Source organism: Oncorhynchus mykiss, chromosome 2 (assembly GCF_057628025.1).
Source record: "Oncorhynchus mykiss isolate SJ-2025 chromosome 2, ASM5762802v1, whole genome shotgun sequence".
NCBI classification, from domain to species: Eukaryota; Metazoa; Chordata; class Actinopteri; order Salmoniformes; family Salmonidae; genus Oncorhynchus; species Oncorhynchus mykiss.
The window spans coordinates 22,350,120-22,370,952 of NC_143023.1; the positions used below are offsets into that span (position 1 = coordinate 22,350,120).

General features: G+C 43.5%; 3 protein-coding genes across 3 annotated transcripts; all 3 read left to right on the forward strand.

Moving 5' to 3' along the window:
- Positions 1-51: 51 nt before the first annotated feature.
- Positions 52-9,828, forward strand: LOC110538229 (uncharacterized). The gene is made up of 10 exons (XM_090193044.1): positions 52-801; positions 2,526-2,711; positions 2,934-3,052; positions 3,529-3,632; positions 5,653-5,720; positions 6,113-6,259; positions 6,378-6,468; positions 7,731-7,879; positions 8,291-8,432; positions 8,542-9,828. Exons 1-10 carry the CDS (start codon positions 504-506, stop codon positions 8,702-8,704), a joined length of 1,467 nt encoding a protein of 488 aa, XP_090049170.1. The 5' UTR covers positions 52-503; the 3' UTR covers positions 8,705-9,828.
- Positions 9,829-10,143: 315 nt separating this feature from the next.
- On the forward strand, positions 10,144-15,728 carry hsc70 (heat shock cognate 70). Its single transcript, XM_090192986.1, has 9 exons — positions 10,144-10,616; positions 12,396-12,601; positions 12,885-13,090; positions 13,283-13,435; positions 13,553-14,108; positions 14,203-14,405; positions 14,505-14,703; positions 14,880-15,112; positions 15,291-15,728. Exons 2-9 carry the CDS (start codon positions 12,397-12,399, stop codon positions 15,489-15,491), a joined length of 1,956 nt encoding a protein of 651 aa, XP_090049112.1. The 5' UTR covers positions 10,144-10,616; position 12,396; the 3' UTR covers positions 15,492-15,728.
- Positions 15,729-16,797: 1,069 nt separating this feature from the next.
- Positions 16,798-19,722, forward strand: LOC110538364 (chymotrypsin-like protease CTRL-1). The gene is made up of 7 exons (XM_036942828.2): positions 16,798-16,868; positions 17,141-17,241; positions 18,167-18,246; positions 18,376-18,457; positions 18,606-18,786; positions 18,942-19,072; positions 19,339-19,722. Exons 1-7 carry the CDS (start codon positions 16,817-16,819, stop codon positions 19,498-19,500), a joined length of 789 nt encoding a protein of 262 aa, XP_036798723.2. The 5' UTR covers positions 16,798-16,816; the 3' UTR covers positions 19,501-19,722.
- The last annotated feature ends 1,111 nt before the right edge of the window (positions 19,723-20,833 follow it).

The following is a 20,833-nucleotide window of genomic DNA, read 5'->3' on the forward strand; positions in this document are numbered from 1 at the left end:
GTTAGCTGTAAGCCTTGTCCATCATAAGAAGCCACGAATATGAATGAAGGCGTTTCACTTTCAAACGCTTATGCCAGACTGACCATGCCTAGTATAAATAGTTATCTTGTAAAAACCCCTAGGTGGTGTTAAAATGCTCCTGTAGCCTAAGAATTGCGGCTTTCAACCCGACATAAAAACCCGAATGTAGGCCACACACAAAACAGTAAGGTTCAGTCATATGACTGACTCACAGGAAGAACTTTGGTCGTGAGGTTTAAAGTGGGCAGAGCATAGCAGTCTCACACAACATGGATTCCTGCCTGAACTGGGAAATGTCCTAACTCCTGTGTATTGAAGGATATTCCATTGAAAGTCGGAGCGCAGCGCATCATAAACATAAAATTGAAAGGAAGGAAACTTTTTTATTTATTTTTACAACAAACAAATTTAGCGGGCACACCGTTTTCACGAGGAGGGATGTTTGTGTTTTACACTTCGTGTCATTAGTGAGAATATACATCATGGACACTCTACAGGAGAACGGGCTACAGCACTCTCCTGCACTCGATATTCCCGGTCGTGAAAGTACCGCCAAAGAACACGGAGTACATGGGACTCCCCTTAAAACAAAGGGAAAGCATGGGACAACTAAAATAACTTCACGAGTCAATAATGTCACGGCGGAGTCTGGGAACCAACAGATAGTATCACTAGTAAACGCACCTGCTCTACCCACGACACCACTCGAATTACCTGGCGTTATGGACGCAGAGGGGAGAGTGGACGAGTCCAGGCTGCGGATGCACATTTTCAAGAATGGTAAGGATGGGATACGATATCCTAAAGATAAATTGATGGGCATGAATCACTGCCAATTCATAATTCAACATATTAATTTATTGAAAATGATTTAATATTCAAACATTATGGGCCAGTAAACTGGAGCCTATCACAGTTTAAATTAAGTAAAGTTAAATTGTTTCCCAGATATTGCTCTATCAATATCTACAAGTCAAGAGGAAGTCAAGTGATGTTTGCCTGAGGAGCTAGCTGACTGCACTACAGTTCAACCATTCTCCAGAAAGCCATGTAATCAAACCTCACTGAGACCCCTCAAGCAAAGACTTTTAGAAACCGACAATGGTTTGGTTTTACAGTTACCAGTCAAGACGTTGGTGTGATCTGACAGATTATTTTCAGAGGGAGGAAAAATCATGATTCACATGAAATCCATCAGTCATGGTTTGTGGGTATGACATCAACAGTCCACACACAGCTGATCCTGAGGGAAAACAAGAGAGGAGTGTATGAATGGGTGAATAGCTGGGGACTGTATACTTAATTGCTTCTATCTGCATCAATGCTCCATAAGTAATTTGCAGTCACCGGTACACTCAGGGCCTTCACTCACATGTTTTCAAGCTCAAGGTGAAAATGGACCCTAACATCAGATCTAGGATTATCCAACTACCAATCATAATCTTAACCATTTAGGGATGACAAAATAGCTGACCATGTATCAGTGGTTAGGGGGAACAGCTACAGTATATGACCAAGATGTAGGAATCAGAGTGCATAGTGTTGACTGTAAACACTGAACCCCCCCCCCCCCCAGGGCTTCGTCATGCTGAAAAGCTCAGAGAGAGTCATGAGTCTTCCATTGCACCCAAGGTAGAGTTCTGTGAGCTAGGTACATGGTACACTGCTACAGAGGCGTTACTACTGTGACTGTGTGTTTATCAGAAAACTTCATCAGGAACATGGACCCCCCCCCCTCTTTCATTGATGCACATTCCTTCTCTCCTCTGGTGCGATATCATTAGCTGCATTGACTATGGTGCAAAAACATTTATATAATGATCCCTGTCAGCGTTCTAAGAAAAGGGGCTAAAGGTCTCCATGCTGGGGATCAAGACTTGTTTTGCACACTAACCATTATAAGCCACTCATTCCTTGAGAAGCCTAGTTTGTTTAGGGATACATTAGCTAGAAGGAAAGGAAAAAATTAGCCACTTTATCTCCCGAATTGTAGTGTCTTAGACCGCTGCACATCTCAGTGCTAGAGGCATCACTACAAACCCTGGTTCGATTACAGGCTGTATCACAACCGGACGTGTTTGGGAGTCCCATAGGGCGGCGCACAATTGGCCCAGCGTCGTTAGGGTTTGGCCAGTGTATGCCGTCATTGTAAATAAGAATTCTTTCTTAACTGACTTGCCTAGCTAAATACATATATATATTTTTTAAATCTAGTCAAGAGGCCAATTGATCCAATAGCTTATCTTTTAAATTTTAGTTCTAGTCTAGTCTTCACACTCCTGTAAAATTATGCAAAAGTCCTTGTCTCAACATTATAACCTGAGTCAACTCTGCTGAAAAGCTAGAGACCTACCAGTCCAGAACACCAAGTGGACATGTCTTTGCATCTCTCACCTATCCAGTTGTTTCCCATCAGTGAGGTTGAGGAGCGAGGAAATGGAATACACAGGAGGAAAGAAGCCATTGTAAAGTATCTGGACTCAACCTGTGCTGTATGTGTCTAGGTGGTATGTCCCCTTCGGGGCGCGGCCAGGTGTGGCGTTTCCTGTTTGGGATGTACCCCTGCAGCTCCACCTCTCTGGAGCGCCCCCTACTGCAGGAGCAGCTCAACGTCCGCTACCACTCCATGAAGAGGAAGTGGCAGCAGCTTTTTCCTGCCGCCGTCCGACTGCGTATAAATGGCACCGACGGTAGGGCCCAGATGTAGATCAACTTATACGCTCTCTTTCTCGCTCTCTTGCTATCTATTGTTGTTCAGCACCTTATTCTAGACTCATCAACTTTATGCTGGAATCTATGAGCTCAACCAATTTTGTAAATTCTCTGGTTTCCTCCTGTAAAGTTACTTCCTTCACTCACACTCTTCACTCCTGTCTCCCATTCTCTTCCTCCCTCCCTGTGTGTGTTTCTAGCTGAGTTGGTGGCAGCGGTGCGGTACTTCGATGTGAGGCAGGACAGGGTCCAGCTGCAGACTCAGAACCAGAGTGACGAGGTCAAGGAGAGGCTGTCCTTTCTGGAGCTACAGGCCCAGGTAAACCACCAGCCTCAAAGTACACACAGAACACCCTGAAAAGTACATGGTTTAACTGCTTCTCCCTCTTCACATTTGAGTGTAAGAGATCAAAATGACCATACACCTTCCCTATTGACCATTCACCCATTCATAGTTAATATGTTCAGCAGAAGTGCTATGCGTTGAAAATGTACTAAGGTAATTTAGCTTGGGGCTGTTTGAAATGTTGTCAGTTTATATTGCACCAGGATATGGGTGTTAGGCTACAAACTGTGTGTTTTAGTCATGGACATGTCAATATAATCCACTCTGTCATTTTATTACTGAATATTATGTATATTTTTTACAATCTCTTAACAGCTGGTCACACTCTGAGGTTGACATGTCTTGTTACAGACCTTTACAGTCTACAGTATGTTATAGACTGAGGTCTGAGATGATGACATAGTCCATCTGACCACTAATATCTTTGTTTCTCTGACCCCTGAACGCAGGTGTTGTTTGAGCGGGTGACCTTTGATCTGGAGGAGCTCCAAGAGGCCATCCGAATCATCGACAAGGATGTGCCTCGGACAGACAGAGACCTACCCTACTACTCGTGAGTGGCTTTAGTTCATTATCAACTTCAGTCTCTGTACAGAGAGAGAGCGCCAATGAAATTCTCACAGATGAATTCTCAATACTTTGTGGTGATCAAATAGTAAGTCGGTAGCCAGAGTCTACGCCCCTTCGTCGGAGATTGGTCACCAGTAGGGATTCTTCAATGAGAGATGACTCGTCCTCATGCACATTTTCTTTCACTTGAGAAATACTGCACCAAACATTCTAGTCAGATACAAAATTGCACGATTAAGATCTCTTCTGGAAATCCTCAAAATTAATGACAGATTTCTTGAGTTACCTTAAATTAATCCTGACTTTTTTGAGGAAGTGTAATCTGGCTACGGCGTCTCAAAATGGACAAACAGTACTCTTGCCACTTTTTTAAAAAAAAATTCTCGTTTTTCAAGCGGAGGTTTTTTATTGGAGTAAGTGATCACATTAGTTTGGTTTCGGTTAGTTGAGCTCGGCTAGCTGCCAGGCGAACTAAAGCATGCTGATGCCTTTACAGGGAACATTGCTCAATACAGAAACAGGAAGCTTTACAGGATTTCTGTTTAAACTCCTCTGGCAGGCTGTCAGCTACAAACAGTTCAACACTTAAATCAACAGGGCATATTGGAGTAGGGCCTTAAGTGTTCGTTCTGTCAACATGTGTAAGCAGTGTCACACTGACTACCAGTTGGTTTTAGAATAAGAAGGCTGTGTCGTTACAACGTTAGTTTTTTTAGCGTGACATTACAACCCATATAAAGCCAGTAGGCTACATGTAGCTGCTCGTTTTAAGGATCAGTCTTTTTGTGTGAGGTATCGGTCTATTTGATCTTATTTGTTTTAACGAGGGTTGCAAAACTACTGGTAATTTACCAAAGTTATTAGATTTTGTCAAATTAACTGTTAATTACCAAAATTACTTTATCTATGGTAACTTAAAAAAAAAAAAATCATATAAAATAGTGATCTTTTCTTAATCTTTACATCTGTGTGTCCATATTGTCCATTCGTTTCTAGTGCAGTGTTTCCCAAACTAGGGGTTGCGACTGAAAGAAAAAATAATAATAATTGCGCTTGGTTCATAGAACCGGGGTTCTGTCAGTAACCTCCAGTAGCCTCCTAGATACAGTTGTAATAAACAGAGCAGTTTCTGTTTTCTTCCTACAAATGTGTCTCAACATCTTTTACGGTTTAAGCTACAAAATATTATGACCCCTTCACTGAAAGATAAGGTATGTGTCTTCTGTTTCCCTCAAGCTGCGCAGGACTCATTAGAACAGAGTGGACAAGACCAGGCTCTAAATCAGACTGGGGGGGAAAATAATATCAATTATCTTTTCTACACAGAATACCATAAAGTATTGCCTGATGATCTTCTGAACTTCCCAATACCTTTCTGATGCATTTGTCACCTCAAACCATACTTCCTTTAGATTGAAGTACTGTCAAACTGATTTCTAATAGACTGCCATAGACCCAATTTAAAAAAAAGTAAACATTGGCCTTTGATTACATCACTGTTTTTACATGGTTGGGTTGCAAAAAAAAAGAAAGTTCTGGAAACCCTGTTCTAGTGGATAGACCATATGGTTCAGGAGAAAATGGCCTACATAATGGAAAAAAGCATATTAAATAGAATGACATTGTTTGCAATTACCTCTTCAACTCTTCCAACTATTTACTTTTTTAACAACTGCCACCAGTTCGGCCCCAAAACATTTACAACAAAGACATATTGACATACCCATAGTAAAATAAATAAAAGCATATAAAAAAAGATAAAGGACATTCCATGCTGAAACCCTCATATTAAATACTAACTGTATTCATAAATGAATGGGTTTTATTAAGGATTATGTTTAACAGCTTTGTCACATTTAAACATCTTATTTTATCTGTTACATGTTATGAAAATGACCTAAAATCCTAGAAAGTGTCCAATATTCTAGTAGTGTACTGGTAAAGTACCGGTAACCTTTTCTCCCTTTGCAACCCTAGTGATTTTGGTTTGTTTGCTTTTACAGGGGTGAAGGCTTGGGCAATCTGTTGGTGTTGAGGGATATTCTCATCACATATGCTGCTTTTCACCCAGGTAATCTTTCTTTCTCCTATTGTCTCTTTCTCTTCTGTCTCTTTCTTTCTTTTCTCTCTCTCTGTTTATCTTTGATCCTGCCTATCTCTGTTTTTAGTGCTGCAAATACTGTATACTGGTCATGAGCCGGTTGTCACCCAACCACTGAAAGGACGTTTCGTTAGAGAGCCCTCTAGTGGAGAAATAATATGTTGGCGGAGTAACATGTCACACAATCCTAACTTGACAAATGTGTGTGTACGTTTTCGTCCCTATCTGCCATGGAAGTAAATGCATAACTTATGAGAAATTTACATACATATTCACATGTTCAGATTATCCCCTTATTCTTAGTAGGAAGCTAAAGTAACTGTATTTATTTACTTTCTTCATGCTGATGTGATGGGGGTCAGAGGTGAGCTATGCCCAGGGGATGAATGACCTTTGTAGCCGATTCCTGGAGGTGCTGGACTCTGAGGTGGACACCTACTGGAGCTTCTCCTACTACATGGAGAAGTTCTCCAAGGACTTCCGCGCTGACGGCCTGCACAGGAAGATAGGTTTGTTATTAGTTTTAATTGTTTTTATTTATTTGTCTGTCTTCTCTGTACATGTGTAATAATATGGTAGACTTGATAATAAGGTAATGTTATTAACATTTTGATTGTTGTCACTCAGAGCTGGAGGCAGCACTGCTGAAGGAGTTAGATCCTCAGCTCCACACCCACCTGATAACAGATAGCATGGAGAGTTTCACCTTCTGTCACAGGTACACAACACACACGCATATACTGCATTTGTATGTGTTTGCAGTACATACTTTTTCCACATACCATGTAGTGTATGTGGACACCTGCTAGTCGAACATCTTATTCTAAAATCATGAGCATTAATATGGAGTTGGTCCCCTCTTTGCTGCTATAACAGCCTCACCTTTTCTGGGAAGGCTTTCGACTAGATGTTGGAACATTGCTGCGGGGCCTTGCTTCCATTCAGCCACATGAACATTAGTGAGGTTGAGCACTGATGTTGGGCGATTAGGCCTGGCTCGCAGTTGGCATTCCAAAGGTGTTCGATGGGGTTGAGGTCAGGGCTCTGTGCAGAACAGTCAAGTTCTTCCACACCGATCTCGACAAACCATTTCTGAATGGACCTCGCTTTGTGCACGGGGGCAAAGTCATGCTGAAACAGGAAAGGGCCTTCTCCAAACTGTTGCCACAAAGTTGGAAGCACAAAATCATCTAGGATGTCATTGTATGCTGGAGTGTTAAGATTTCCCTTCATTGGAACTAAGGGGCCTAGACCATTATGGCTCCTCCACCAAACTTTACAGTTGGCGCTGTGCATTGGACAGGTAGCGTTCTCCTGGCATCCGCCAAACCCAGATTCTTTCGTCAGACTGCCAGATGGTGAAGTGTGATTCATCACTCCAGAGAACACGTTTGCACTGCGCCAAAGTCCAATGGCTGCGAGCTTTACACCACTGCAGCCGGCGCATGGCATTGCGCATGGTGATCTTAGACTTGTGCAGCTGCTTGGCCATGGAAACCCATTTCATGAAGCTCCCAAATAAAATGTATTGTGGTGACATTGCTTTCAGAGGCAGATTGGAACTCAGTAGTGAGAGTTGCAACCTGAGGACAGACAATTTTTACGCGCTTCAGCACTCGGCGGTCACGTTCTGTGAGCTTGTGTGGCCTACCACTTCGCGGCTGTGCCGTTGTTTCTGTTAGACGTTTCCACTTCACAATACAGCATTTACAGTTGACCGGGGCAGCTCTAGCAGGGCAGAAATTTGATGAACTGACTTGTTGGAAAGGTGGCATCCTATGACTGTGCCACGTTGAAAGTCCAATGAGCTCTTAAGGGCCATTCTACTGCCAATATTTGTCTATGGAGATTACATGACTGTACTTGATTTTATACACCGGTCAGCAACATGTGTGGCTGAAATGGCAGAATCCACTAATTTGAAGGGGGGTATTTGCATGAAATGTGTATACTTACATTTATGTGTGTCCCCTCTCCCAGATGGCTGCTACTGGGTTTCCAAAGGGAGTTTGAGCACTGTGATGCCCTGCGTCTCTTTGAGATCCTGAGCTGTGACCACCTGGAGCTCATCTCCCAGCAGGTGGACCGCGCCCGCTACCAGGAGAGGATCGCCCGCAGGCAGAGTATAGGTGAGACCGTAGTCACAGTATAGGTGAGACTGTGGTCTCCTGTGGCCATCCTTCCAAGTTCCAGGCTAGTGAGTCAGTGACATGTGTGACAGTTTCTAAACACTGCAAAGCATGGTTCCAATTACACAATATATTGTCAAGTAGAAATGTTTAGGAGCAACAACGGCTCAGCCGCGAAGTGGTAGACCACACAAGCTCACAGAACAGGACCACCGAGTGCTGATTTTGGAATGAGATGTTCAACGAGCAGGTGTCCACATACTTTTGGTCATGTAGTGTATATGTCCATACAATTGGTCATATGAATTTACAGAAGCCCGTTTTGGTCCTTCTGTATTTGCTTATAACAATGGTATGTTGTCCTTCTTGTGATTTGTTTGTGTTGTAACGAATGCTCTGGGATTGTTCCAGAGGATAAACCAGTGTCTGAGGCACAGGCCGTCAACACAGAGTTCACCTTTGAACTCTTCATCTGTGCCACCATATTATTGGACAACAGAGATGCCCTGCTGAGGTGTAGGAACGATGTGCAGCTCATCCAGTTCACCAACAGGTGTGTGTGTGTGTGTGTGTGTGTATCTGCGTCTGTCCATCCTCAAAAATATTTGCCTTGTCATTACAAAGCAATACAACCAGGCTCATCAGTGTTTCTCTCTGTGCAGTTTGCAGGGAACTCTGGACCTGAACCTCACACTGAAGAAAGCAGAGGAGCATTTCTACAACTACTGTAAGCGCTCTGCTTGGGACTATATGAACGGCCGCTGCAGGACAAGTAAAAACAAGGAGGGACACTTCTTGTTCCAGCTCCGCAGCTTCTTCTCCTGAACCCAGATCAGTCCTTAACTTAACCTCTTGAACATTCAGCTACAACCTGTAGTAACTGTGGGGTGGACTCAAAACAAGGGACCTATTTCCTAAGATGAGTGTGTGCTATTTACATGTCTTGTCCACTAACGTTGAAGCATTCATATTTCTGTGGGATCTACCTTGAGTGAGTGATGCTGCTTACTTACCAACAATTCTATCAATTTGGACTGTCTTTGTTGTTGTATCTGATTATGCTAATTTCTATCTATTTAAAACATATCTATTTATTATTTAGAAAGGTGTCAATGAACGGGTAGAAAAGTGTGCAACGCTGAATTGGTTACATACGTTCACCTGGAGTTTGGCCTTCTTGATTTCTATGTTTTTCTTGGTGAGTTTAGAAGAAAGCCCTGTTTACAAAATGATATAATAATTAGGACTATGATGTGGCCAAAAGGTGTTCTCACCCTTGATCTGAGATTCAACTATATAATATGTGATACTACTGGAAGAAAACAAGTCTTGGAACTGCATCAAGACCACTGAAAAATTGCATGTAGAAACAGTTTGCATGTGTTGTGACTCCCTGCTATTGGTAAACATAGAAATATAATTACGGGGATGCCTGTTCTAGTCAGTCTATTTCTAAAGGTATAAAATAGGATGCCAGCTGACCTATGTGTCATAGTGGACCTGTGTGACAGGAGTAGCTGTTCATTGGTTCAGTTCTGAGCCAATACTGTCTGGAATACTAAAATAAATATGCATGTCTGTCACAATCTTGCTTAGTGAAAGTTTGATGTTAGTTTGTTGGTGATTTAAATGTTTTATTCTGATCCAGCTAATTGCCATTGAAGGAGATGTCACTTTCAGGTGTCCAGTGCTTTTAGGCAGATAGGAGTGAACATGTAATTCTGAGTATAATTGGGTTAGGAGCAATTCATTAAAAAATGCTTTACAAACGAAGGCCACCAGTGAGGAGGATTATTTCCAGATGTTTCACTGCTTGACATTTCAGTTCCTCGACCTGCGAGTTAGAGAGTGAAGAATAGGTTTCCACATGTTGGAGGGACAGGCTTGTCATTGTATGTATGGACTGTTACTATATAAGGGTTAAATGTAATAAACTGTAGGACATTAAAGATGTGTGAATATTTTCTTCATTTAACCTTTTTAGAATAGCCTTAGTGTGACCTACTTGACTTAAGCCCTTGGTGAATGCTTTCATGGTTAGGGTAGTATTTTCATGGAGCATGCTAGGAAAGGTTCAGACAACTATATATATAAAAAAACATGCTTAATTTATTCCAAAATACTTTAAATTCATTACATCGTGTAATTTACAGTACAAACTAGAATGTGCTTTGCTGCTTGCTGTCCATCTTTTCTAATGAATGTGAATCCACAGGCCGGCTGCTGGTAGGAGATATCTGTAGTCTTCTCACAGTGCTTATCTCACTGAACAGCCCCCAGACCATGTGAATCAAATTTAACATGCCCTGAGAAAACCTCCTTACTCTGAACAGGACAAACTTGTTTCACTTTTTTATTTATTTATATAAAACAGGAATTAAGAAAGTGTAGAGAGAAAATACAGTAGTCTTTTCTCATTTCTATTTTTATTCACTGAAAAAGGGCATACAGCAACTCCTATACCAGAAAGTTAGTTGGCTAGCACTGAATGGGCACATGCAGGCAGCTACGTGGGCCTAGAACTTTCTCTGGCTGAGTCACCTGATTCCCTGATGGAATCTCAGTGAGCCATGTGCTGTCTGTCTGTCTGTGACTATATACTCTGGAGAGACCTGACACTCGTCCTCTTAGTCTTTCTGTCCAGGAAAAGGAGAGGAGTGCTTCAGTGGAATTGAGCAGCCGGTGTTCTGTGGTTTGTGTGGTAATCTTTGACGCGTTGCACAACTGACTGAGCAAGGTAACTCCTTTTCTAAGAAGCGTTGCATTCAGCTCTGCTTTTTGACTTGCCAGCTCCTGTCCAACTCAAGGGACATGACCCCACTCTCATAATGACGCTAGCATGCTTTATGTCAACTATTGGCTGTTGGAGGAGTGTTAAGAGCTAGCATAAAGCTTATCTCAAATTGTTTAAGTAGTGTTTTTTAAGTAGCATGAAGCCAAAAGTTCTTGTAAAGCCTGTTTGAATGATTTGTCTATTGCATGACTTTCTGTTTCTGGACACACATGTTGTCCAGTGTCCACTGACGTGCTTGACCAGTGCCTGTAATCCCTTTGTGGCCTGCCTTGTCTCACTGTATGTCACAAACACTGTCATAGTTTCACACACCACACCCAATGGTTAAGCTCTGTCCACATGCTTGATGCTTCTGTCAGTTTGAACACTAATCATGCACATATGAAATATGCGCAGCTGATCTAAATATGGGTACAGTGGTATGTATGGTATGCTTAGCACCGGTAGTTATTAGATACGTTTTTTTTTATTTTAAATAGATAAAAAAGGATGCTAACAAGGGTTTGTTCAAATTAAATGAAAATACCAGGAGTAACAGAATTAGATCGTAAGTGATAAGGAATTTACAAGTACCAGTTGTTTGTGTGAGGTGGCTTTGTCTATTTAATCCATCCCGAATATGAGAAATGCTAATTTTATCCTTTCACAAGAATACAGTAAGTGGCTGTATAACATAATTAGGTACAGTATTTACATGCCACTTTTTTTTTTAACGATAAAATATTTGGGCCTCACCACATGATCTGGCCCTGTCTAGCATGTTCACCATTTCAACAATCCCCACTTGTGTCCCCACTGACTTAATGTATTAGTTAATTGTGAGGTAACAGCTTTAAAATATATCATAGTTCCTTCTCCAGCAGTGAGGTTTCTAAGGCCTTTACTGTTATTACAGTCCAGGCCCATAATACCTTCCATATTACACAATAGTGAAGTACAGTAGTAAGTATTTCAACAAGGTAACTATGTACTAGGTACATATGATATTGGCAAAGTCCAGTTTTACTTAACTGCTCATTAATAATCACTTAATTTAATCCAACCCGTGTTCCAACAACAGATCTGTGAGCCATATTAATAGAATGTGTTGGTAGTTTGTGTGATTCAGCTGTTGGAAAAAAGCCACTGTGTTAATACATCACATTGACTTAGCCTGGCTGGTAACAGTTGGGTGTTGTATTGCCAGAATGATCTGTGGAGAGGGGAAAACAGGATGAGGGAGGGGAGGGTGAGGGAGGGTGGCCTGTTGGCATGCTACTGGTGGTACTGCTGCTTTAAGGAGTTGTGGTGTTGGTACCACTCCACTGGTTGGCATGTTGCCAAGACAGCACTTTCTAGAACAGCTGAGCCCCGGGGATCACTTCCAATTTGGGGGCTCACGTGGGACTGCATCTGCTCTCTGTGAATGACAGGGAAGGAACACACACACTGTCAAAGACGTGCACGTGGCACGCATACACACGCAAGCACGTACATGAACATGATGACCTTTAACCCCAAAGGCTTTCAACACAAGTTGAAACATTTGACTGTTGTCATCTAACTACCTGTTGCTAACTACTAATAACTGATAATATTCAAAAGAGGTTTTATAACAATATCGCCTTCATGAAAAGTATCTTTCAACATTCTTGTATGATACTGTAGGCCTACATAATTCTCAAATATTTCAAGTAATTCTCCTCTCACTAATGAACTCTAATTCTGGTCTTGTTGTTGCAGGATGTCTAAAGGACCAGCAGTAGGCATTGACCTGGGGACCACATACTCCTGTGTGGGCATCTTTCAGCATGGCAAGGTGGAGATCATCGCCAACGACCAGGGCAACAGAACCACACCCAGCTATGTGGCCTTCACCGACACGGAGAGGCTGATCGGTGACGCCGCCAAGAACCAGGTGGCCATGAACCCCACCAACACTGTGTTCGGTAAGCACATCACCTCACCTTGACACACAGTGGGTAGTTAGATGAAGCCTCTAGTGGACAAAGGGAACCAAATCAAGGTTTTACTTTAAGCTCAGCGCTGTAGCCTCTTGCCTGTTGTTATCAGTAGTCCCCACTTGAGGGCCTAAAAGTACTAGATTTAAATCCATCAGCCTCGCGCCACTCCATTAGGGGGAAATGCAAAACTGACCTTAGACAAGTGTCCACAGACAAATTCATCCTACTCTTGAAAATCAACCCTACTCTGCCATCCCTGTGTCCAAAGATGCCAAGCGTCTAATTGGTCGTAAGTTTGATGATGCCGTGGTACAGTCGGACATGAAGCACTGGCCCTTCACAGTGGTGAGCGATGGTGGCAAGCCCAAGATGGAGGTAGAGTACAAGGGAGAGAGGAAGACCTTTTTCCCTGAGGAGGTGTCCTCCATGGTGCTCACCAAGATGAAGGAGATCTCTGAAGCTTACCTGGGCAAGGTAGGGATTCTGACTAACCAAATTAAAAAACACCTCAATTCCAAATCTACTCTTAGCTCCTACCCACTCCATGCACCCCATGGAGGTTTGAAAAGATTGGATGGGTATACATTATATGTTAATGACTGAAACTGACAGTCTAGTTAGGGATGATACACACTAGATCTAACTAATAGTGTTTTCCCTCTTCAGCCAGTGAACAATGCTGTCATCACAGTCCCTGCCTACTTCAACGACTCCCAGCGCCAAGCAACAAAAGATGCTGGAGTGATCTCTGGACTCAACGTCCTGCGCATCATCAACGAGCCCACTGCTGCAGCCATCGCCTATGGCCTGGACAAGAAGGTACAGAAACCCCAAAACAAAAACAAAAAAACACTGGGTTGTACAGTTCACACTAGATCTGCTTGATTAGTCCTTTGAAAGTCCTACTGACTTAATTGCTCTCTCTTATCTTATCAGGTCGGCGGTGAGCGCAACGTCCTGATCTTCGACCTGGGCGGCGGCACCTTTGACGTGTCCATCCTGACCATCGAGGATGGCATCTTTGAGGTCAAGTCCACTGCTGGCGACACTCACCTGGGAGGTGAGGACTTCGACAACCGCATGGTCAACCACTTCATCGGTGAGTTCAAGCGTAAATTCAAGAAGGACATCAGCGGCAACAAGCGGGCGGTGCGGCGCCTGCGCACTGCCTGTGAGCGGGCCAAGCGCACCCTCTCCTCCAGCACCCAAGCCAGCATCGAGATTGACTCCCTCTACGAGGGTGCCGACTTCTACACCTCCATTACCAGGGCTCGCTTTGAGGAGCTCAACGCTGACCTGTTCCGCGGTACCCTGGAACCTGTGGAGAAGTCTATGAGAGATGCCAAAATGGACAAGGCCCAGATACATGACATCGTCCTGGTGGGAGGCTCCACACGTATCCCTAAGATCCAGAAGCTTCTGCAGGACCTATTCAATGGCCGAGACCTCAACAAGAGCATCAACCCTGATGAGGCTGTGGCTTATGGTGCCGGTAGGTATCTCACTGTGTGTTGCAGGAACATGTCACTGTGTCAAATGTATGTGATTCAATGTTTCATCCAACATCCCCTCTCTGTCCTCCACAGCTGTGCAGGCTGCCATCTTAGCGGGTGACAAGTCAGAGAACGTGCAGGACCTGCTGCTGCTGGACGTCACACCCCTGTCCCTGGGTATTGAGACAGCCGGAGGGGTCATGACCGTGCTCATCAAGAGGAACACCACCATCCCCACCAAGCAGACCCAGACCTTCACAACATACTCAGAAAACCAACCCGGAGTGCTCATCCAGGTGAGTCTTTTATCAGCTGTACAAGGCCAACGTTTGTGTAAAGTAGCCAGATCACCTATACTATCGGGTATTAATCCATTCCCACAATTTCTTTCTCAGGTGTATGAGGGGGAGAGAGCCATGACCAAGGACAACAATATCCTCGGCAAGTTTGAGCTCACCGGAATCCCTCCTGCCCCCAGGGGCGTCCCCCAGATCGAGGTGACCTTTGACATTGACGCCAACGGCATCCTCAATGTGTCTGCGGTGGACAAGAGCACCGGCAAGGAGAACAAGATCACCATCACCAATGACAAAGGTATGCCTCCTTAACCTTCAACCTCACGACATGATCAAAGGTCTTATTGATTTCCAACCTTTTCCTCAAAGAAAAGAGTCCCAAAAAGAAAGAGAGACAACAGGAGCGAGTCAGAGATAATGAATATGTCACATATGGGAAATTATATAATGATGTCGGTATCTTGTTATCCCCAGGACGTCTGACCAAGGAGGACATTGAGCGCATGGTGCAAGAGGCTGACCAGTACAGGGCTGAGGACGAGGCTCAGAAGGAGAAGGTCACAGCTAAGAACTCACTGGAGTCCCTGGCCTTCAACATGAAGAGCACCGTGGACGATGAGAAGCTCGCGGAAAAGATCAGCCCGGAGGACAAGAAGACCATCATGGACAAGTGCAACGAAGTTATCTCCTGGCTGGACAGGAACCAGGTAAACCACAGGTGGCTGGTCTAGAGTTCCACCTAGATTGAGTGTTCTTAGTGCAACATTAGTTGGTTAGCACTGGTTTCACAGTAAGTAAATCATATGATAGAATATTGTGATCACCACCTGTGTCTCTTACCCTCTCATAATCTCTCTCTTCATCTCTCCCCTTACCTTCATCTAGACAGCAGAGAAGGATGAGTATGAGCACCAGCAGAAGGAGCTGGAGAAGGTGTGTAACCCCATCATTACCAATCTGTATCAGGGTACGGGAGGCCCACCAGGAGGTATGCCAGGCGGTATGCCAGGCGGTATGCCAGGCGGTATGCCTGGAGGCGCTGGAGCTGGCTCTTCCTCTGGTCCAACCATCGAGGAGGTGGACTAAAATCCCTCACCTCTACAGGAGAGAATCCACATCCTGTCCATATCTCAGCTCCCAGGCTTCACACATCACCTACTGCAGACTTGACTTGTGTCATCACTTCTTTTATTGAGAACATCCTGTGTAATATTTATGTCTACGGCAGACTCCTACAGCTTTGTACTGTTGTGCAGTTCACACAACCTTCACTTTTATCAGATTGAATATATCACAACCAATAAAGCTGGATTCTGATAAGCATTTTTTGTGTTTTTCTTTAACCTCCCACCAAATACCCTCCCTTAGGTTTGAGATGACAAATGCATTTTGTACATTAACAGAGATAAGAGTTAATGTACATTAACAGAGTCACAAAGTGCTTAAAGTCGTATAAACTTGTATGAACATCTGCACTATTGCTCATCAGAAAAGTTCCCTCAAAAGTGACATTCATCTTGTAGCAATCTTATTATGAAGAAGTAGAAAAAGCTATGTATGTGATTATGATGTGTGAAGACAGCACCATGTGCAGATTCAGATGTTGTTCCTGACTGGTTGATAAACTTGTCTCTTTCTCAAAATGTAATGGGATAAGATCCTATTTTCTGGAGGTTTTCTCAGTGGCCTCAACCTCATGGTGGTGGGTCCTCTGTTACAACCCTCAAATGTAGTGACATTTTAAATGTGTCAAAGCATGAACTTGAATAGCAGTGTGAACACGTCCTTACTGCTACTTTGTGTAGATGAATAAATCCCAATAGCTTCCTTTCTTAATAAAAACATTTTTTTGTCACAAAGAGCTCCATAAAACATATGATCTGAATCCATAATGTTAATCAAGTGTTTTGTTTTTGATTGTTTTGCGGTCTCGTTCAGCTGCATAGAAACAGAACGGTCTGACCATGGTTTTCCACCCTGCTCGTGGGAGTGCAACACACGGTAACAAGATGTTATTGTTCTGACCATCATCAGAACTCCATTTGGACAGCGTGATAAGAAACCAGAAAAAAAGACATTAAGGGCATTTCAGAGGACCAAATTTAGGGTCTGGGCATATTTTCCACTCAGCATAAAGATAAAGAATTATGACTTTCCCTGGAATCATTGTGCAAAGCCTTGTTTGCTAAGGCCTATCCCACATAGAGTACAGTGCACTACAGAGTACAGTGCACTACATGGCAAACACAAGCATGTATCTGACTGTCCCTGAGGTGTGAGATTTTCCCACCTGTTCCCAGCTCTATCAGACCTTGGGGGAACCTGTAGGTGAGTGGGAGACATGACTGATGGGCCTGCCAGGGTATAAGAGAGAGAGGGACAAAGAGACGTCAAGCACAGTCTACTACACTATGGCCATGCTCTGGATCGTCAGCTGTCTCGCTTTGGTGGCCTCAGCCCTGGGTGAGTGGTGTCATCGTCAATGTCTGGTAACATGAACTGATTAGATCTTTTTGATTCTTGATTTATTCACATAGGTAAGTCCTGTTGAGATGAATAGCTAAAAGAAGCCCTGGCCAACAAGGAGGTGAAGTGTTGTATTATACTTTGGTAGTTACTGAAGGCATGTCAGTCCATACTCTGAGGCTAATCAAAACTATGTAGGACTTTGGTCAAAAGTGGTGCACTATATATGAGGATAGGGTGTTGTTTGAGACTGTGTGTTCGTGCCCTAGGTTGCGGAGTGCCTAGCATCCCGCCGCAGGTGAGCGGCTTGAAGATTGTGAACGGACAGAACGCCGTATCTGGCTCCTGGCCCTGGCAAGTCTCCCTTCAGGTATCCCCATTTCCACTCTTTCATTCTATACATTGTTTTTTCACACAACAATGCTGTAATCACTGATGATTCTTGTTAGCCACTTAAGAGTAAATGTATGTTGAAAATGTTGGGAAGTGCTGTCTTCACATTATGGTCAGACCCATACTATCTATCTACTGTCTTCACATTATGGTCAGACCCATACTATCTATCTACTGTCTTCACATTATGGTCAGACCCATACTATCTATCTACTGTCTTCATATTGTGGTCAGACCCATACTATCTATCTACTGTCTTCACATTATGGTCAGACCCATACTATATATCTACTGTCTTCACATTATGGTCAGACCCATACTATCTATCTACTGTCTTCACATTATGGTCAGACCCATACTATCTATCTACTGTCTTCATATTGTGGTCAGACCCATACTATATATCTACTGTCTTCATATTGTGGTCAGACCCATACTATCTATCTACTGTCTTCACATTATGGTCAGACCCATACTATCTATCTACTGTCTTCACATTATGGTCAGACCCATACTATCTATCTACTGTCTTCACATTATGTTCAGACCCATACTATCTATCTACTGTCTTCACATTATGGTCAGACCCATACTATCTATCTACTGTCTTCACATTATGGTCAGACCCATACTATCTTTCTACTGTCTTCACATTATGGTCAGACCCATACTATCTATCTACTGTCTTCACATTATGGTCAGACCCATACTATCTATCTACTGTCTTCACATTATGGTCAGACCCATACTATCTATCTACTGTCTTCACATTATGGTCAGACCCATACTATCTATCTACTGTCTTCACATTATGGTCAGACCCATACTATCTATCTACTGTCTTCACATTATGGTCAGACCCATACTATATACTGTCTTCCACCTCTCCCTTTCTCCTTCAGGATGCCTCTGGATTCCACTTCTGTGGAGGCTCCCTAATCAGCCAGAACTGGGTTGTCACTGCTGCCCATTGCCGTGTCACGTAAGTGCATTTAATTCCATAGTGCTTTATTAGCACCATGTTCATAAGTACATATTACATTCCTCTTAGTTTCACTCAGATGAGCTGTGTTCATTCATACACACTGTAATCGGTTTTCTCTCTCTCCAGTCCTGGCCGTCACCATGTGATCCTGGGAGAGCACGATCGTCAGTCCAATGCTGAGCCGATCCAGGTCAAAAGCATCTCCAGGGTAAGTCCAGGAGCCTGGGGTGAGATCCACTCACTTAACCACAACATGCCTGCCTGCTTCACAGGTTTTACCAGAGTTCTGAGATTCTGTTCACTTTCGAAGATGAATCACTTCACTATGTGTCTACAACTTTCCTTGATCCCTGTAGGCTATCACCCACCCCTACTACAACAGCCAGAACTTTAACAACGACGTGACCCTGCTGAAGCTGTCCTCCCCCGTCCAGATCACCGCCCGCGTGTCCCCTGTGTGCCTGGCCACCTCTAGCACCTCCTTCCCCTCTGGAACCCGCTGTGTCACCACTGGCTGGGGCAAGACTGGCACCACCTGTGAGTGGCCACACAAGCTACTGAACCATTATTGATACATGATAGATTTACAGTTAATACAAGAGTATGTGCAAATGGATGCTAATGTTTCCACCTCAGCTTTCATTAGAGCACTAAGCTCCTTCCTAACCATGTCCCCTGATCCCTGTCCCCAGCAAGCCCCCGTATCCTCCAGCAGGTGGCCCTTCCTCTGCTGAGCCCTGCTCAGTGCAAGCAGTACTGGGGCCAGAACAGGATCACTGACGCCATGATCTGCGCCGGAGCCTCCGGAGTGTCCTCTTGCCAGGTAACTTACTGTACTCCCGGAGCAAGTTGAGGCTACCTTTCTCCAGTCAGTTTCTGAACATTTCTCTCTAATCACTCTGGTATCATTCCGCCCGGCAATAACCTTTCCCCCAACACACGCACCATCTTAAAGCAGCCAGATACAGATTTGTTTAACCAAATTCTCTGGCAATGGCATGACAATGGAAGTCAGATAGGCCACCACTCAGCCCCTATTACAATAATCTCCACCAGTGCCAGTGCTCCTAACCTCTCCTCCATCTCCAGGGTGATTCTGGCGGTCCTCTGGTGTGTCAGAGCAGTGGTGTGTGGTTTCAGGTGGGCATCGTGTCCTGGGGCACCAGCAACTGTAACATCAGTACCCCTGCCGTCTACTCCCGTGTCGCCTACCTGCGTGGCTGGATTGACCAGACCGTCGCTTCCAACTAGTCACAGTGGACCCCAGCTGCAATAGCAGCCATGTCTCCGCACACAAACTCTTCTTCCTGCAAACAGTGGTCCCATAGATGAGTGTTTGATGTCATACAGGCTTTCCCATCAGCAAGTGACATTTCAACCTGTCTCATGCACAGCCGCTCACTGTGTTGCCACCGTCTTATTGTTTTCAATGTAACTGAAAAAGATGCATTCAATTAAAGTTGTATAAAGAAATTGTTTCTGTTTGAAGTCAAAACAGTGCCGAGAGACCACTCAGGAAAAACATAATCATCAACAAAACAAAACACACACATACAACAAAAACGGAGCATTCATTAATAGTAACCCTTGGAGAGTCTTACTAAAACACATTTGGCACGGTTGTTTATTTATTTATTTAAATGTGTGAACTGTCCTGGGGAAAGTAAAGCTTTTTTCCCCAAAACCTTTCCCCAGACAGCAAATATGGAAAGAATTAAAAAACATATGTCAAGCAACCAAGCCATACCAGGGTTACATATTTTCCTAGTATTTTATGACTTGTCACATGACGAACCCGGTATTTCATGCCATAACCAGAAGTGCCATTCTAAAATATATAAAGAATATAAATGTCTGGATTTGATTTGAAGACATTTTATGATCCCAAGCCCAAAAAAGCCCAACTGATCGTGCCATTATCTAATACATTGTTTATGATATAGGCTACCGCACATGACACAAAAACATAAAAGCCAATAGATGTATACATGCTCTCTTGGGTAAATAAAGGAAACAAGCTCTAGTAGCCTAATCTTTTTGAGTGTGGACTGTAATAGTATACTGTATTGTATTATAAGGACTGGAATTACAGACCTCATTCAAAACATGAAGCTGGGAGAGAATGTGATGCTGGTGCAGGACATGAGGCCTACAAAGTCACAATTATATTTGGAAATATAATATGGCCTATTTTAAAATGTGTATAATTTGCAGGCTGACATATACAGTGCCTTGCGAAAGTATTCGGCCCCCTTGAACTTTGCGACCTTTTGCCACATTTCAGGCTTCAAACATGAAGATATAAAACTGTATTTTTTTGTGAAGAATCAACAACAAGTGGGACACAATCATGAAGTGGAACGACATTTATTCGATATTTCAAACTTTTTTAACAAATCAAAAACTGAAAAATTGGGCGTGCAAAATTATTCAGCCCCCTCAAGTTAATACTTTGTAGCGCCACCTTTTGCTGCGATTACAGCTGTAAGTCGCTTGGGGTATGTCTCTATCAGTTTTGCACATCAAGAGACTGAACATTTTTCCCATTCCTCCTTGCAAAACAGCTCGAGCTCAGTGAGGTTGG

What these genes read in the sequence shown, in the direction of transcription:
- hsc70 (XM_090192986.1), top strand. Translation starts at nt 12,397, where the DNA reads ATGTCTAAAGGACCAGCAGTAGGCATTGACCTGGGGACCACATACTCC. An exon ending in AACCCGGAGTGCTCATCCAG is followed by an intron (nt 14,406 to 14,504) that starts GTGAGTCTTTTA and finishes TTTCTTTCTCAG; the next exon opens with GTGTATGAGGGGGAGAGAGC. An exon ending in CCTGGCTGGACAGGAACCAG is followed by an intron (nt 15,113 to 15,290) that starts GTAAACCACAGG and finishes ACCTTCATCTAG; the next exon opens with ACAGCAGAGAAGGATGAGTA.
- LOC110538364 (XM_036942828.2), top strand. Translation starts at nt 16,817, where the DNA reads ATGGCCATGCTCTGGATCGTCAGCTGTCTCGCTTTGGTGGCCTCAGCC. An exon ending in TTTGGTGGCCTCAGCCCTGG is followed by an intron (nt 16,869 to 17,140) that starts GTGAGTGGTGTC and finishes TTCGTGCCCTAG; the next exon opens with GTTGCGGAGTGCCTAGCATC. An exon ending in GCTGCCCATTGCCGTGTCAC is followed by an intron (nt 18,247 to 18,375) that starts GTAAGTGCATTT and finishes CTCTCTCTCCAG; the next exon opens with TCCTGGCCGTCACCATGTGA.
- LOC110538229 (XM_090193044.1), top strand. Translation starts at nt 504, where the DNA reads ATGGACACTCTACAGGAGAACGGGCTACAGCACTCTCCTGCACTCGAT. An exon ending in TTCTGGAGCTACAGGCCCAG is followed by an intron (nt 3,053 to 3,528) that starts GTAAACCACCAG and finishes CCCTGAACGCAG; the next exon opens with GTGTTGTTTGAGCGGGTGAC. An exon ending in CGCCCGCAGGCAGAGTATAG is followed by an intron (nt 7,880 to 8,290) that starts GTGAGACCGTAG and finishes GGATTGTTCCAG; the next exon opens with AGGATAAACCAGTGTCTGAG.